This window comes from Vulpes lagopus, chromosome 4, assembly GCF_018345385.1.
Source record: "Vulpes lagopus strain Blue_001 chromosome 4, ASM1834538v1, whole genome shotgun sequence".
In the NCBI taxonomy this organism is placed as follows: domain Eukaryota; kingdom Metazoa; phylum Chordata; class Mammalia; order Carnivora; family Canidae; genus Vulpes; species Vulpes lagopus.
The window spans coordinates 37,740,596-37,756,603 of record NC_054827.1 but is presented as its reverse complement, the minus strand read 5'-3'; the positions used below and the strand labels follow the sequence as shown (position 1 = coordinate 37,756,603).

At 38.1% G+C, this 16,008-nt stretch overlaps 1 protein-coding gene across 1 annotated transcript in view; it reads right to left on the bottom strand.

Moving 5' to 3' along the window:
• Window positions 1-16,008, bottom strand: part of PSD3 (pleckstrin and Sec7 domain containing 3) — a 569,820-nt gene that overhangs the window by 375,547 nt on the left and 178,265 nt on the right. Inside the window, exons 3-4 of the mRNA XM_041753212.1 lie at window positions 11,544-12,627; window positions 8,421-8,816 (exon numbers count right to left, since the gene is read on the bottom strand). Of these exons, the coding sequence (XP_041609146.1) occupies window positions 8,421-8,816; window positions 11,544-12,627 (1,480 nt within the window). The remainder of the gene's footprint in view (window positions 1-8,420; window positions 8,817-11,543; window positions 12,628-16,008) is intronic.

Below are 16,008 nucleotides of genomic sequence, written 5' to 3'. Positions count from 1 at the left end.
TCATGAAAAAGATGATGCTGAATACAACTTGCACCATGGCCACTCAGGTACTGAGTATTAAGGCTCTGCTAGGACCTTGAACCCATTTAATCCAGACTCCATACATCAGTTTATATAAAGCTTATGAGAGCTGCAGTAGAAAAAGAAAAAAAAGATTAAAGCATTGGAAATGTACCCATTTGGAGTTCTGATAAATTGGCAGTCCATGTAAAATACCTTCAAAGAACTTTATTTCTCTTTTTCCCCCCTGAAACCACAAATCAATGGATAACATCTCATCCAGTACTACAAATCTTGTGTTAAGTGATCTCTGCTGAGAGGAAGTGTTGTTTCCTTTAAAAGTTAAATATTCCACTGATATATGAATAAAAAGACTGCTGCATCATCCCAACCAGTTTACAGTATTAACCGCCAGTCCAGTTTTTATTTAGAGCTGTGATCCTCCTTGACCAACATCTTTTATCACTTGAAGTCTTTTAATGTGGTCTTTGATAAAAGATCATCCACTTGAGGGAGCAGTGTTATTACTGACAATAACAGCCAACATACTTTGAGTATGAATCAGGTGGAACTTTTCCTTAGATAAGAAAGTTGAGGTTTAGGGAGATCATTCACCAAAATTTGAACCAAAACAGTCTGACTTCAGAACTCACACTGTACTAAAAAACCATACTGTTTCCTGGCAGGAAAACGGATCAATGTGTGCTTGATGCACAAGCAGCACCCTGGTGTTCTGTGCGTGTCTCTGCAGCTGGCCTCCAGGCAGCCCTCACCCTCCATGAGTCCGCGTGCACCCACAGCTGTGGGCTTCACCTCTACAAGGTCACTCCACAGTCTCTGCAGCCAACCTTTAATCTCATATTCCCACCAGCATTTCTACATAAAGCACCATCCCTCTCCTCAAATTTAACCTGTGTAAAATGACTCCACTACAAGCTGTTCTCCTACAAAACCCTGATCTCCCCAATTCCTATTACTTCTGGATTCAGTAAGTCCTCTAAGCTTGAAGTCTTACAATGATTTTGACTCAGCCTGCATGTCAACAGTCACCAAATCCTTGCATGTTTTTTTTCTTTACCAGGCTTGTCTTACCTATTTTCTTATATCCCTTAGTCTATTACTGAGAGTAAAAAAAAAACTCACAACAGGTTTAAAATAAATATCCACAAACTAGAACTTAGCAAATTCTTACAACAAAAACATACACTGAATGGTAAGGTTACTTTCATTTTATCCATTAGGAATCAGAGGCTTTCTGAAGTAAAACAACCTACCTAAGATCAGGCAGCCAGTGAAAAGGATGACTTGACCTCCTGGTCTTCTGACCCCAAATCCCCGCATTTACGCCACCCTACCACAGTGCACTGTACTTTATGAAAAGAAAGGATGTATCAGGAAGTCCAGTAATAGGTATGCCAGATAGCTTAGAGCTGAGAGGACTGTGCTGGCAGCTCAGAGGCTGATACAGGACTTGAGCACATGGTAGAGTGGCATGATGACATAAATTTTAATTTATTTATCTCCTACTATGTACACCAGCCACTTGATTTCCTTTTCTTTATTTTTGTCGCTTGATTCATCCCGTTTGCTTCTCCTTCCTTTACCAGATAGATATTATTCATTGTATTTTACACTTAGAAAAGTTCCCAGAAAAAAAAAAAAAAAGAAAAGTTCCCAGATTTTCTATAATACTCAAGATCACACACTAAGTTAAGTAACTGCGGCAGGATTCAAACCCAGGTATGCCTGGCTCTCCTAGGAAAGCCCACATCACTCATCACTCAGCAAGAAGCCCCTTTAATTAAAAAAAAAATCCATTATAACTCCTAGAAAGCAAGCTAGAAAGAAAAAGATGAGAACCCATTGTCTGCAAAACTAGTTTTAAAGCATAAAAAAAAAAAAAAAAAGGACTAAAGAGATTACTAGGGCAACAGCAAATCACCAATAATGAACCTATGAGACAGCAAAGCTTCCCACTCCTAATGATCCAAGAAAAGTTGGGAACTCAGTGGTCAGCCAGATATCTAAAAACCATTTCACAAGATCAAATCCTTCTTTCGGTCACCAGCTTACCTAATACCACATTATTTTAATTTCTTATTTTAATACTTATACCTCATATTAAAGTGCCTGCAAGTCTTAAATTGGAATCAAAAGAATTTTTGAAATCACACTTCCCAAATTTCTATATTAATCTTATTTCACATGACTTTTTCCTAGACAGAAAGACACTAAAGAAAGGGATCCTTTTAAGTGCCTGCATTCCATGTAAGAAGGGGCAGAGGGAACAAGAGGAAGACAAAACCCAAAACTACCCAATTCAGAGAGGATTCAGGGTGGGCTGAAGCACTCCCTCAGGCAAGCCAGCTGCACACAGATGCAATTCACCTCCTCTGCTGGCCTCTGTATCTGGAGTGCTATCTGAAAGGAAAACTAGGAAGCTGAGACATAAAATATATCCATTACCCCAAACAGGTGATTTTAAAAAGCAGTTTTATATATTTCAGAGAACCAGAAGAAAGCTCCTGCCATATTACTGTATTTGACCTCTCTTTTCCTATCTGTCCAAACCCAAGCTCAATGGAAATGGACAATGTTCAGCTCTGTTAATGGACACAGTGACAACATCTGTGCCTTAGTCTTCAAGTCAGAACTTACTGATTGGAGCCGCAATCGTCAGAGGATAAGCCAGCGAGGGAGAAGCACCCAGACACAAAGGAACCCATTGGAACATGTACAACTGTAAGTAGATAATCATCCTTTCTAATTTTGGAGCTATGTGACCCTGTCAGCCTGAGTGCTGTGTAGCGGACCACAAAGGTAGGGGATGCTCCTCTTTGCTCCTTCATTAAAATATTGTGTTACATTCATAGGGTGAGCTATTTCCTGACTGATGTGTAGCTCCCTCACCAATATTCAGTCTTCAGAGCACACAGAGCACCTGAGAGAACTTAACTATTTCTGTCCAGGTTTATTAGTCCAAGGTCTTAAGAGGTTTTTTTCACTTTATAAAGAATGATCTATTTGATTATTGCAAAAGTATATAATCTTTAACAGACAGTGAGCACGTGTACTCTTTAAAAACGTCCCTTCCAACCTGACAATAGAATATTATATATTTGAAATGTTTTCTTCTTTGACTTAAGCAGAGAGAGAGAATAAGGGAAGAACCAACCCCCCCTCTGGCCACCAACTCATGGTTAAATCCCAAACTGGAAGGTGTGCCTGAGAGACAAAACTAAGTTTTGCTGAAGCAATAGGACAACCTCATCACCTTTTCCAAACACTTGCACCTGTCTTTAAAGAAGCAACACAACAGAGAACAGTGTCATCCTGCGTTCAAAAGAAATCATGTCAAATATTGCCACTGAAATCATCTTTAGCAACAAAGTAAAGGCATATATTGTCATAGAAAAAGATTTTAAAATATACCTAGGCCGGGTCAAATGCATTTTTGTTTAGAAACGAACAATAAATGGACTCTGGAGCCTGACTGGCGGGTTCAAATCCTGGGTGTGCTGCTTACCACCTGTGCGACTTTGATCAAGTTACTCAACTGTGCTATGCCTTATTTACCTTATCTGGAAAATTAAAACATTACTAGCTCCTTTCTCCTGGCTTCTATTTTTTTTTTTTTAAGATTTTATTTATTTATTCATGAAAGACACAGAGAGAGGCAGAGACACAGGCAGAGACAGAGAAGCAGGCTCCATGCAGGGAGCCTGATGTGGGACTCCATCCCGGGACTCCAGGATCATGCTGTGGGCTGAAGGCAGGCGCCAAACCGCTGAGCCACCCAGGCGTCCCTCTCCTGGCTTCTTATGAGAATTACACACTAATGTGTTTACAAAATAAAACCTATAGGATGCCTTTGATATTAAATTGTGCTGAAAGACAACCTCTAAGTAATCTTATAATCTTTTCTATTGGCTGAGAGCTAACATTTTTTTTTTTTGAGAGCTAACATTTTATACAATAACATAAATGCCTCAATAGAAATGGGCTTAATTTCTTGGTTGAGGTCTAGTTGAATCAAAGAAGCATTATCAGGAAGACAGTCATATCATTAGTCACTAGTCATATGATTAGTGGTATCATCCCCTCTCCTTTGAGCCTTCTTCAGATTCTCATTATTTAATATGGCCAGAGCCCCCCAGTCTACTGCCAACAAACAGCAAGACCAGTGAATAGAGACAAAATACTAAACATGTGCACTTATTTGTCACTTTGCTTATGTAAATGTCACAACATTAATAAAATTGGAAAATATTTTTCCCCCTTGAATTATAACACTTTGTCTCTGAGTGCTTCGTTGAGGGAAGTCAATCAGGTTGACAATTGTGCAGTCAGCATTCTACTCTGGATCTCCTTAACAGGCTCAATAGTCTATCTCCTTACCTATGCAGAAGAATGTTGTAATGTAGAGGAAATGTTTAAAAGCCTGCTCATTGATTACTTTAAAAATTTATGGAGACATGTTTATTATCAATTTGGCAAATTTTTCTCAAATTAAACACACACACACCACCACCACCACCACCACCACCACCACTTGGTTACAATTACCAACTACAGACTCCTGATGCTATAGACTTATGAATGAGAGAAATTAGATTTAGAAAAAGAATAAAGATATGAGACCAGGCAGCCTCGAACAATGAATGTATCTGGTCTAGGAGTCAGACAATTTGAATTCTGGTACAGTAATTTTGGTACAGGATCTGTCACGAGGTAAATCTATCCCATCAAACTGGGATTTGGATTCTTTACCATAAAACCAGATTATCTAAGACCCCTTTAAGCTGAAAAATGTCATAATTCTTCAACCTACAATTCTGGTGCTGTGACTTGAAAGTATCAATAAGGAAGAGGGAGTAAAGAAAAATGTAAAAGTTACCTATTTTCTTTAAAATTTCTTAGGATCATTGAGCCCACTCTATTTTTTTAACCCTGAGTAGAGATATATATCATAAAACAAAACCTCTTCCCCCTATAACCACTTATTATCATATGCCAACTCAAAGAACACAAACAGGTCCAACCACATCACCAGCAGGGTTCAAGGAAGGGTAGAATGACCACTAGTCAGGAAGCATGTAGAAGAGTGCCAGGGCTGGAAGAGAAGTTCGGCTGGCACATCTCTAAGAACACTCCTTATTCAGTACTAGAATTCCATCTTATTTTTTTAAGCTTTAATTTAAATTCCAGTTAGTTAACATAAAATGTAATATTAATTTCAAGTGTACAATATAGTGATTCAACATTCCCATACAACACCCAGTACTCATCAAAAGTGTGCTCCTTAATCCCCACCTCATCCATCCAAACAATACAAAGAATATTTTTTTTTCTGTTAAAAACCAGTACATTTAAATATCTGTTCTCTTTTTGGTTTTTGTTTGTTTGTTTATTTTGAGGTAGGGAGGTTTTGTTTGGATTCTTTTTGTAGTCATTGCTGGTGACACATGACTTTTTTTAACAGGAAAAATGAGTTCATTATATTCATATTTTTATTTGTATTTTCAAGGCTTGAAACACCTACATTTAAAAGTGAGAAGAAAAATAATATTCAGAAACTGATTCTTGAAGTAATGCAAGCTGATAACGTATCCCAATAACTTCCTGACATGGTGAGAAGACTTTTTTCTATAGTAAACTCTGTGGGCATTCTCCAAGTATTACCTCTGGACTACAAGAATTAGCTCCTGCATGCACACATGGACATACCCCCCCACACACATCTATCTATACATACTAGCTTAATCCAAACTCTTGTCTGGCAGATATAGAAACTGTTGCTTTGTTTCTCTGATAAAACTGGTTTTAGAGAAAAAATAGGGATAATCTCTCTCTTAGACCATGCGAATGTTAATAGAGAAGAAGCATTCTTTTCTTTCTTCTATATAAAACTTGAATGAGGAAAAGCAATTCTAGTGTAAGTCATGTAAGCATTGTAATTACTATATATAAGAAAATTCAAGAAGATTCAATCACTGCATAGAATGGTAAAGTACCAAATCATTTCTTCTATCAATCATACTGTTAAATAAACTGTGTGCAACAGACAAAAAGAGTGGTCCTTTCCTTAAACTTACCTGAAAAAGCTATAATTTTTTTCCTGGATTCAGGTTCATAATATTAACACTTAGCGTTGGGTTTTTTTGTCATGAAAATGCTGCTGCCCTCCTTATTCCCCATCTCACCCATCCTCCTACCCACCTTCCCTCTGGTAACCATCAGACTGTTCCGAGTCTGTTTCTTGGTTTGTCTTACTACTGGCCAAGATTCTGCGGTTTTACAATGCAGGTACTGTAGCTTTGTCTTGAGAAGGCCTGAAGTATACAGCTGTCTAAATCTAAGATGCTAAAATACTGTAATCTACCCTAATACTCTCTTAACTATCTAACTCTACCCTAATAATAATGACTGGCACCCATGCTGGGCCCAATAATGACTACCTCCTATTCCAAGTAAACAAACCATACATTTGATAAGCCTTTTACCTAATTTCTTACTGATCTGACTCCCTGATGTTCACCTCTTCTTTTTCTTACCGTCCCTGCAGCTTCTGTAAACAAAGCCTCTCAGCCCAAAATGCTTGGGCTCCCCAACTTATTTTTTGGGTCTGTAATATAAACTTCAACTTACCCCAGAAAGGTGGACTGAAATTTTAATAAAATTATCTGCGTGCCTATGCTATTGCATTTTATCACAACTTAAAGTTATCAGAGATGATGGTAAAACAGAAGGATAAATGAGCAAAGCAAAAAGTTTCCCCTCTGAGAGGAGGCCACCTGCCTCAGAGAAACCTTCCCCTCCAAGATCCCCTCCAGAGATACCCCCTCTCAGAGATGCAGGAAGCCTAAATGTGGACTTAGCAGCCAAGCCAATTCTGATTCACACCTTTACTCAAGCTCCTACTTTGTGCCAAGTACTGTGTTAGTTGCTTAAATCTATATTAATTCTTTAAATTTCATAGCCACACAGCATACTGGGTATCATTAACCCTGTTTTGCCAATAATATCAGAGAAAGTAAGTGGCTTGCCCAAGTAATTCAGACCAAGGTCTTCTGCTTTTAAGGCTAGTATTTTTTCATTATCTCACTAGTGACCCAAGAAGATAATCAACATCTGTGGTCCATTTCACATGGCAATGCATAGCTACAATGCTGTAACATGCTGGTCTTAAATGTGTTCATTCAACGAATTATAGAAAATGCTCCACATAAGACAGTCTGCTCACACAGAGAGGTTCACTGGAAACCTATAACATGAATACTGACTGAAAAAAAGCACTGACACTTTTGCATACAGCTTTAAAATAGTTTATCCCCATTTAACCTCCCCTCCCCCTCTTCCAACACACATGCACTGATACACTTTAATTCAAGTATATTAAATAAAAAACTAAATTCAGAAAATCGCTAAGAAGTTTAGCATTTCCTGCCCACTGATAAAGATGCTAAAGGATAGGTAAGTGACCTGAGGATGATGAAGAAGAAATGAAATGCTGGATAATCCATAAATAGACAGGGAATCACTAAATGACCAGTATGGCAGATAGAAACCATATTACTTGTCATCTTATCTCCCAGATAGATTTTTTTTTTATTTAATTTATGATAGTCACACACAGAGAGAGAGAGAGAGAGAGAGAGAGGCAGAGACATAGGCAGAGGGAGAAGCAGGCTCCATGCACCAGTGGGACTCCGGTCTCCAGGATCGCGCCCTGGGCCAAAGGCAGGCGCCAAACCGCTGCGCCACTCAGGGATCCCCCCCCCCCCCCCAGATAGATTTAAATCCTAAATTTCGCAGATGTAGAAATTGCGATTTTTTAATATTTGTATTTATAGCTTTGACCAAGGTACTGGCTCTATCAAGCATTCATACAATCAGATTCTTCCCCCACCATCTCAGGAACAGGAAGAAGGCCTGACTGAACAGGATTTCATGCAGCAAAGGCCTGGAACAGACTTTGGTGACCATCTAACCCAAAATCCTTAATTTGCAATTAAGGAATTTCTGGCCTAGTCAAGCAACCTGCTCCAAGTCATCAACCAACCTTAGTGCCAAAACGAAAGTCAACACCTCTCAGTTTTCTTTTTCACAGCACCATACCACTGCTACCAAAGCTGCACCATGGGAACTAACACCCACTCCTCACCCACAAATATTTGCTCACAACAATTTACATATGGTAATCCAGGAAATGTCACCTAATACGATAACCACAGCTTGCCAATTTGGTAAACTGCTAAAGCGTATTCTGCCTGCCCCTCAATTACTTTCTACTCACATCATTCACTTATATCCAACATAAACTGGCCAGATGCTGCTCAGACATATTCCACACTCAGATTTCCCAAAGAAAAAATGATACCAAAACCACTGCATGAAAGTAATGAGAATAGGGTTAGTACCTTCCCCAGAAAGCAATCTCCGGGGTGCCTTTCGTGTAGATGGAGTCACTGGTGTCATTCAGTCCATTGGCGATCTCACTAGAACAGCCCATCACTATCTCACCAACTGCTGAGATGCTCAGGACATCCTGCTGTCCTGCCACCGATGTCCTCTCCAGGAACTGAGTGCCTTCTTTAATGCGCTGCTGGATCATCGGAGTGAGGGGCATGTCAAAGCTAAAATAGCTATCGGGTTCTGAATATAATGTCTCCAAGGACTCAGCACTGTAGTATAACGAAGTGTTGTCCAAAATAGTTTCAAACTGGGAGCTGTACACATCAGTGGAGTCCTCTGCATACCCATGCCCAAGGAGATCATCTTCTCCTCCCCTAAAGTGCTCCTCTTGCTCAAGAATCCTGGAAAGGAAATAAGAATAAAGAAGTTCAATATTAGGTTAGTATTCTTTTTACTTTTTCCTATATTTCAACCATATAAAAAAGATAATATTCTGTAAAGCTAACAATTATATTCTTTGGGGTTATATTTTAATATATTTGGAAAGGAAGCTATCATGGAAACATAGGCTGAGAAACCTCTTAGCATACATGTGCTACACAACCCCCTAAATAATTTATTTAGTTTCATACTAGTTTCCTATCATGTGACTAATCTGGTCTAATGAATATATCTGGATAAAATATTAAATTTTCTCATTTTAATGAACTAAACTCCACAAATTCAAATTATTAACAGATACTATCATACTCAGTGTTAACAGACACAGATAAATATAGTGTATAAACCTAATGGAGTAAAATACACTAAACTTTCATCAGTCTTTTAATACTTTCTGGTTTAAACAAAACCAAAAGCTTTTAAGAAGATGAATACATTAGAATCTAAGGGCCGCCCTCTGCTGACAACAAGGCAGCACTGCACGAGAGATTTCAGGCACCAAATTAGCCAGTAAAGGACCTTTAAAAAAAAAAAATTTTTTTTTAAGCCAACAGACATGTTAATTGCAAGGCTAACCAAAAGAGTGAAAAAACTATAAACAAATTACAATTTAATATATATGGGTGAAGCATCAATTAATTAGTATGTAGCATTTTGTTCAAATATTAAAAATGAATGTTAGAAAAATAAAATAAAAATGAATGTTAGGATAGCTATGTAAAATTTTTAAAACTCAGTAAGAGGAGGAGATCAAGAGTTAGAAAAAGCTGCAGCTGAATGCTGGATTGCCAATCAGCAGCTGTGTCACTTTAGAAAACTTCACTTAACCTCTCTGAGCCTCAGATTCCTACATATAGGAATAACAGGAAAAAAAAACTACCTCATAAGTACCCATATTCCTAGGTATTATGAGGATTCACATCAACCATACAGTTGTCTCTGTTGTGGGTTTGTTTTTGTTTTTTGTTTTTTGTTTTTCTCTGTTGTTTTTAAACTACAAAGTCTACCATGTACCAAAGAGTATACTGGGTTTATCTCTCTTAATAACTTCTTCCTGCTTATGGAATCAAAGGGGAAGTTCCTTTGAGGAAGCTCCTCCCTCCCCCTCCACACTCACTTCCCACTCCCACCTGGCCTCCTCGTGGTCCAGCCACACTGCTGGAATTCCACATCTTCAAACTTGCCATAAAGCCTTTGTTTCACACAACTCTAGGAAGTGCATGTAGTCAGGCATCCCAGCAGCCCTCCTCTGCATGTTGTCCCTTTACATGTGCTGATCCTCCCTGGAATAGTTTTCTCCCCATTCTCCACCTAGTTAACTCATACTCATTTCTCAAGCCTCAGCCTACTTATCATTTCCACAAAAAGGCCTTCTCAGAGCTATCAACTGAATTTATTTTTTCCAGTATGTCTCTCTTCTTCTTCACAGAACCTCCCACAATTTATGATTAACCTATTTATATGGTCAGTGTTTATCTTCAGCAGTAAACTCCATGAAGGTAGTGACCACAGGCCATTACCTATTGTGAACATCCTTTTATGCCCAGCGTCTAGCAGGGTCAAGAACACTGTGAACAACCAAACACCATTTTTGAGAGGAGAGAGAGAGAAAAGGAGGAATGAATTAATAATATCCATAAGTGCATATTCCAGTGGGAATATCATTAGTGAGCCACATGCTCTTAAGGGAAGTCTAGAGATTTTATGTATTAGGGAGTTGGGGAGGCAGGAGTAGAAAGGAGAGACATCCTGGTAACCATCTAAAGGAGCATTGCTATAGGTGGATTTGTTAATTAACTGCAGAGGAAAAGGCATTTCTTTGTGCCAAAAAAAAAAAAAAACACAAAAGCCCTTCAGCCTTGACACAGATGTTCCTGCACATAAACTATAAAATGTGGTCTTATGAAGACTGATGGAATTCAAACTGGAATGATAGTACACAATAAATGACTCTGACAAAAGCAGCACTGCATGCTCAAGACTGCAATCAAGAGAAGTGAAGAAAGACAAATCATGTATTCCATTTATCAAGCCTTTAAAGCTGGTACAGCTGCCAGAAATGCATGGAAAGACCAGGAAATATCATATATATAAGTTGACTTTTCAGGCTTAAAAATCAAAACATGCTACTTGCAAGAAGGGATTCTCAGGTGAATGCCATGGGACAACTGAACTATGAGTCACCTTCTGACCTCCTGACCTCCTTACTAAACCCAGGAAATTGAGGCAGCCTGAACCCAAAGCTTCAGTGTTCACACATGTCTGGAGCTTGTATGCAGGCACTGGTGTTGCACCCAGAAGAAGTGTCTAAAATATGACTCTAGGATACATCAAGACTCTAAATCTCTTCAAAATATTAAAGATAACTGTGGGGTATTGTAGTTATCTTGATGCTAGAAAACTTTAAACCTGGCAAATATAAAAAATGTCAGAAATGTATCAACATGATTTAGGGTTCACAATTTCTCCGTAACTCTGCTTCCTCTAGTCGATGGCTAATGCACAACTTTATAACAAAAGCACTTACATATCCTACAGACTTAAAACCAATCTAGCTTACAGGAACTCCTCTCCCACTGTACAAGGACCAGAGTACTGTGTGGAGTTCTCACAGCTAAGCACAGGATAAAGGTCTCCCATGATGCGTATCAGGCATCACAGATAGCAGACTGGCTATGGAAGCTCACCTTTCCTTGTCTCTCTCCAGTTCAGGTTTCTTCTCAAGATGTTCTTTGTTTTCCTTTAGGAAGACTTCATCCTCTCCACTGTCAACAAGAGGCAGAGGCGAGAATGCCCCTGAGCTAGCTCCCGGCTTCTCTGATGAAGCGCTCCAGGTTTCATCCCAAACACTCTCAGTTAAACCAACTGAATTATACAAACCAGCAGATGAGATGAGATGGCTTGGCACTCGGGGAAACTCTCTGCTTTCAGGAGGGGTCGTCCTTTCCAGTGAAATCTCAAAATCCACAGGCTGTTGTGGCTCTCTTTTCTCCCCTCCTGTCCACAATATCTCTACCCCTTGAAATTCCACATGTTTGACCCGGCCTGGGCGTCCCGTGGAGCTACCTTGATCAGACCTCATCTCCCTCAGAAAACCAACAGTACCTACAGAGGCATGGGCAGCTGCTGGGCTCCCCAGAGAGGATGCTGGACCAGCTGGCCCCTGCACATGCAAAGCCCCTTTCCTGGCATCATCAGTTATCCTGCAAAGCTCTACTTGAGCCTCTCCAGCTAACAGTACAGTCACATCCTTCTGGATGCTCGAATAAGAGTTCTCCTCAGTCGTAACTTCAGCTGAAAGAGGTACATCTGGTCCTTTTTCTCGGCCAGCAGGAAATATTTTGTTGGCTCTCTGTCTCTCTGTTTTATAAGGGGCAGTGTCCAGCTTCTCCTCCACCTGCTGAGTTGAAAAACTAGAAACAGCATCCTTTTCCAGTACCTTTGTAGCCTGTAATGTTCCTGAAGCTATTCTGGCTTCTGTGGCTTTCAGAGTTGAAATCAAATCATCAATGGGTTGTAAACTCTGTTCCTTGAGCTGACATCTAGGATGGGACTCTCTGCCATCTTGTGGTCCTTCTGTAACATTGTTGAGCCTAGAGTGGGGGCCATCGACAAACTGGACCCCCTGCTGCCCTCGTGGGGCACCTGACAGAGACTCTGTATCAAACCCCAGAGAAGCTCTTAGGCCGTCTCCACTTTCCTCCATGGTCCCATATTCTGGAAATTCATTTGTGACATTCGGTGGGAGTAAAGTGCTTCCTCCATGATCACCTATGAATACAACAGAATGGACATATAACTTGTTTTGAACAAGTTCCAACGTGTGTTAATAAATATCCACACATAGCAGGCACTCAATAATCCTTATTTGATTCTTTCACTGTTCCTGCCTGTCAACCACCCTGCAATACATCTTTCTCATAACTTTGCAAGTGGTCCCCTCCACTTAGCTTACACGAGGGCAACCACGAAGGTTCAGTGTAGAAGAAGACAATCTACTGACACATCCATATCATACCTGCTTTTGATAAAGTCTCATACATGCAACTCAACTGCTGTATATGCAAAAATAGATTACAATAAGATGTATTTCATTTCCATATACCACTTATGAAGTAGTAACTAGAATATTTACATTGGGCATAAAAACATACAGCTTTATGATCCAGCCAACAGCATCTGTGCAATGCAATCTCTGAGACTGATTTGATCTATTTAAAGTCAGTAAACACTTTTTCAGCTGGAAGCCTCCCCTTCGCTATTGGATTTCTATGGGGAAAAAAGGCTTTCAGAACATCCTTTGAGAATGAAAGTGAAGTCAAAATGGATTAGGATACTTAATGTGTTAAGAAAAGTTTCTGGGATCCCAGCTGCATAAAACTTAAATGGTGTGTTATGCAGAACCCCAATATATATATATATATATATATATATATATATATATATATATATATATATATCACAGTAAAGACAATAATTAGTATATATTTACTATATTGAACCAAGTTTACAACATTTTCTTATTAAAATGGTAGGCAGTGAGAACAATAAAAATGTTCTGATGAAGAAAGATTTAAATTGGGAGTTTATGGATAACAGTTAAAGTTATACCAGCTTTGATATCCAATTTCCTTTTGAACATGGTTTTGGTTACTTTATATCAAGAAAATCCTCATCTACACGGGAAATGTAGTATACTCACTTTGACAACTTTATGAAAGAGCACATTTTTTGTTTTGGGTTGTTATTGTTAAAGCACTGTGAACTACAACCTTTCTATTTAATGAAATATTAGATAAATGTCTGAATATATACACTAAATGACATGAAAAACTTAATTCCAAGACATGCAAAAAATGAGCTTAACTTGGAAACATGAATTTATATATGGTATCCCATAGTATACAAAATATAATGAAAGGTATTACATCTGAGAGCGTATATTGTTTAATATTCCATTTTTAAAATAATTTGAAATACATTTTTAAAATTAAATTTGAATATAGTATGGATGGAATCCAACAAGCACTTCTCTATGATGGCAGTACTTATAATACCTTCGTAAGACAGAACTAAGAGAATGTGGCTTGCTGAAATCTGAAGAGGGAGCAGCTCTTCAAATCCTGATTTTGAAAACAAAGACAGTTAAAAACAGTAAGATCTCTCTTACTAGGGTGGCATATTGACATTTTTTTTCCTCTAGTATTTTTGCTGAGTAATATTAGTCTGCAGTTGTTTTGTATTACATCTTCGTCTGGTTTTGGTATTAGGGTAATGCTGGCTTCATAAAACAAATTGGGAAATATCTTATATTGGCATCTGTTTATACCTTTTTACACTTTCATAAAACATTTTTCATGTTTTACACTTTTTTGGGCTTTTAAAATTTTTCTCTCCATTAACCAGTTTCTTCAGCACTTTAAAGCTATAAATTTATTATTAATATGCAATGAAAGTAAAAAGTGAATAATCCAAAAAGATGTTTTTCTTTAACATAGTAAAAGAGTTTAAAATGAATACAGAAGTACTTAGTCCACAGTAGGAAATATTTCCTTTAGATTTTAAAGGTTTTTCATTAGTTCTCTAAGCTAGAATATACATTTACAAAGAATTCCAGACGAAAGAATATAGAATTTCAAAGATTGAAGGTATTTAAGAATTAATTCAGCCACCTAACAATTACATAAGAAACCAGGCTCAAATGGATTATGTACTCTACCAACATGACACAACAACAACAACAAAAAATCAGAGCTTTTCTATTCTACCTCAACTATGCTTTAATCTCCCCCACCCCTCTATCTTTATTGTAGTAAGGTACCCTAATATGTGTGTCTTCAACCTTTTCCCTAAACTTTAAAAATCTTCCAAAATTGTTAGATAATGCCAGCCTCATTTTCCCATTTTATTCTTAAATGAAAAATTATGCTGCTTTCAGTAGTTCTGCAGTTTGCCTACAGAATAAAGTCTAAAGTCCAAACTCCTTGATCCAGAATAAGGATCCATAATTCCGTCCCAATCTATTTTTCCCAAACTACTTCACTTGCTCAACTCTCTTTACAAATATGTTATACTATTACTTCTCTAACTGAAGTATAACATACAAATATGTTATACTATTACTTCTCTAACTGAAGATTCTCTGAAATATATAGTGGAAATAAGATTAACTATATATACACATCTTTGCCTTTGCTCAAAATCTTTTCCCTATAGGACACAGTTTTTCTCCCCATCTCTAAATGACCAGATTGTCTTCATCTTTCAAGACCTAACTCAAATCCCTTCTCCCTTATGAAGCCTTCCCTTAATCACCATCCCTTGCAAGAAGTCATCTTTCCCCTAACAAATGTCAAGAGAATTTTAGCTGTACATTACCTATAGTACAAATAGATAAAATAAGTGACATCATGTTAGCTCATATTTTAAACTAAGACGCCTCTGAGTTGCCAGACCTTTATTTCTAACAGCAATAATATTACCAGACACAATAAAGACTGAAAAGCCTCCAGATGTAGCTTCTGGGTAGAAATAGCCTTAAGCATCACATGGCCCAGGTTAGACCTGACTCAGCACAGCATCATATCTTTACTTTCAAATAAGACACTTCTTCATTAGAAAGCAAGAGCAGTTTATTTCTGGTTTGCATTTCATGTCACCACTAAGCTGCATTTAACGGCAAACAAAACTTCATAAAATATTAATCCTGACCTTTTTATTTAGAATCTCTGATTTATTACTTATTTTTAAAAATCAGGACTATTTGTATTGGGGTGATTTTTTTTTAAAGACCAAATTCTTTTACTATAAGACTTTTTTTCTGTTCCCTTTTGAAACAGAACATAGATAATTCCCATTAAATGCCTATCATTTCCAAAATTCCTTCAAATTTCACAAACATTTATTAATTACCTATTACTAAACATAGGGGATTCAAAAGTGAATATTGCCAAAGCATGGAAAGTCCATTTAGCATGTTAGAAAAGTCTATTCTGGTAGCATTTGAAGGAATAAACAGGAGAGAAAGAACTAGCATAAGCAGACTCAGGAATAACAACACAGGCTACTGGCTGTCGCACAGGTAAAGGGGAAACATGCTTGAGCCAGGGCAAAGACCACCACATCTCCCACTCCAGCCAGTATCCACACCCA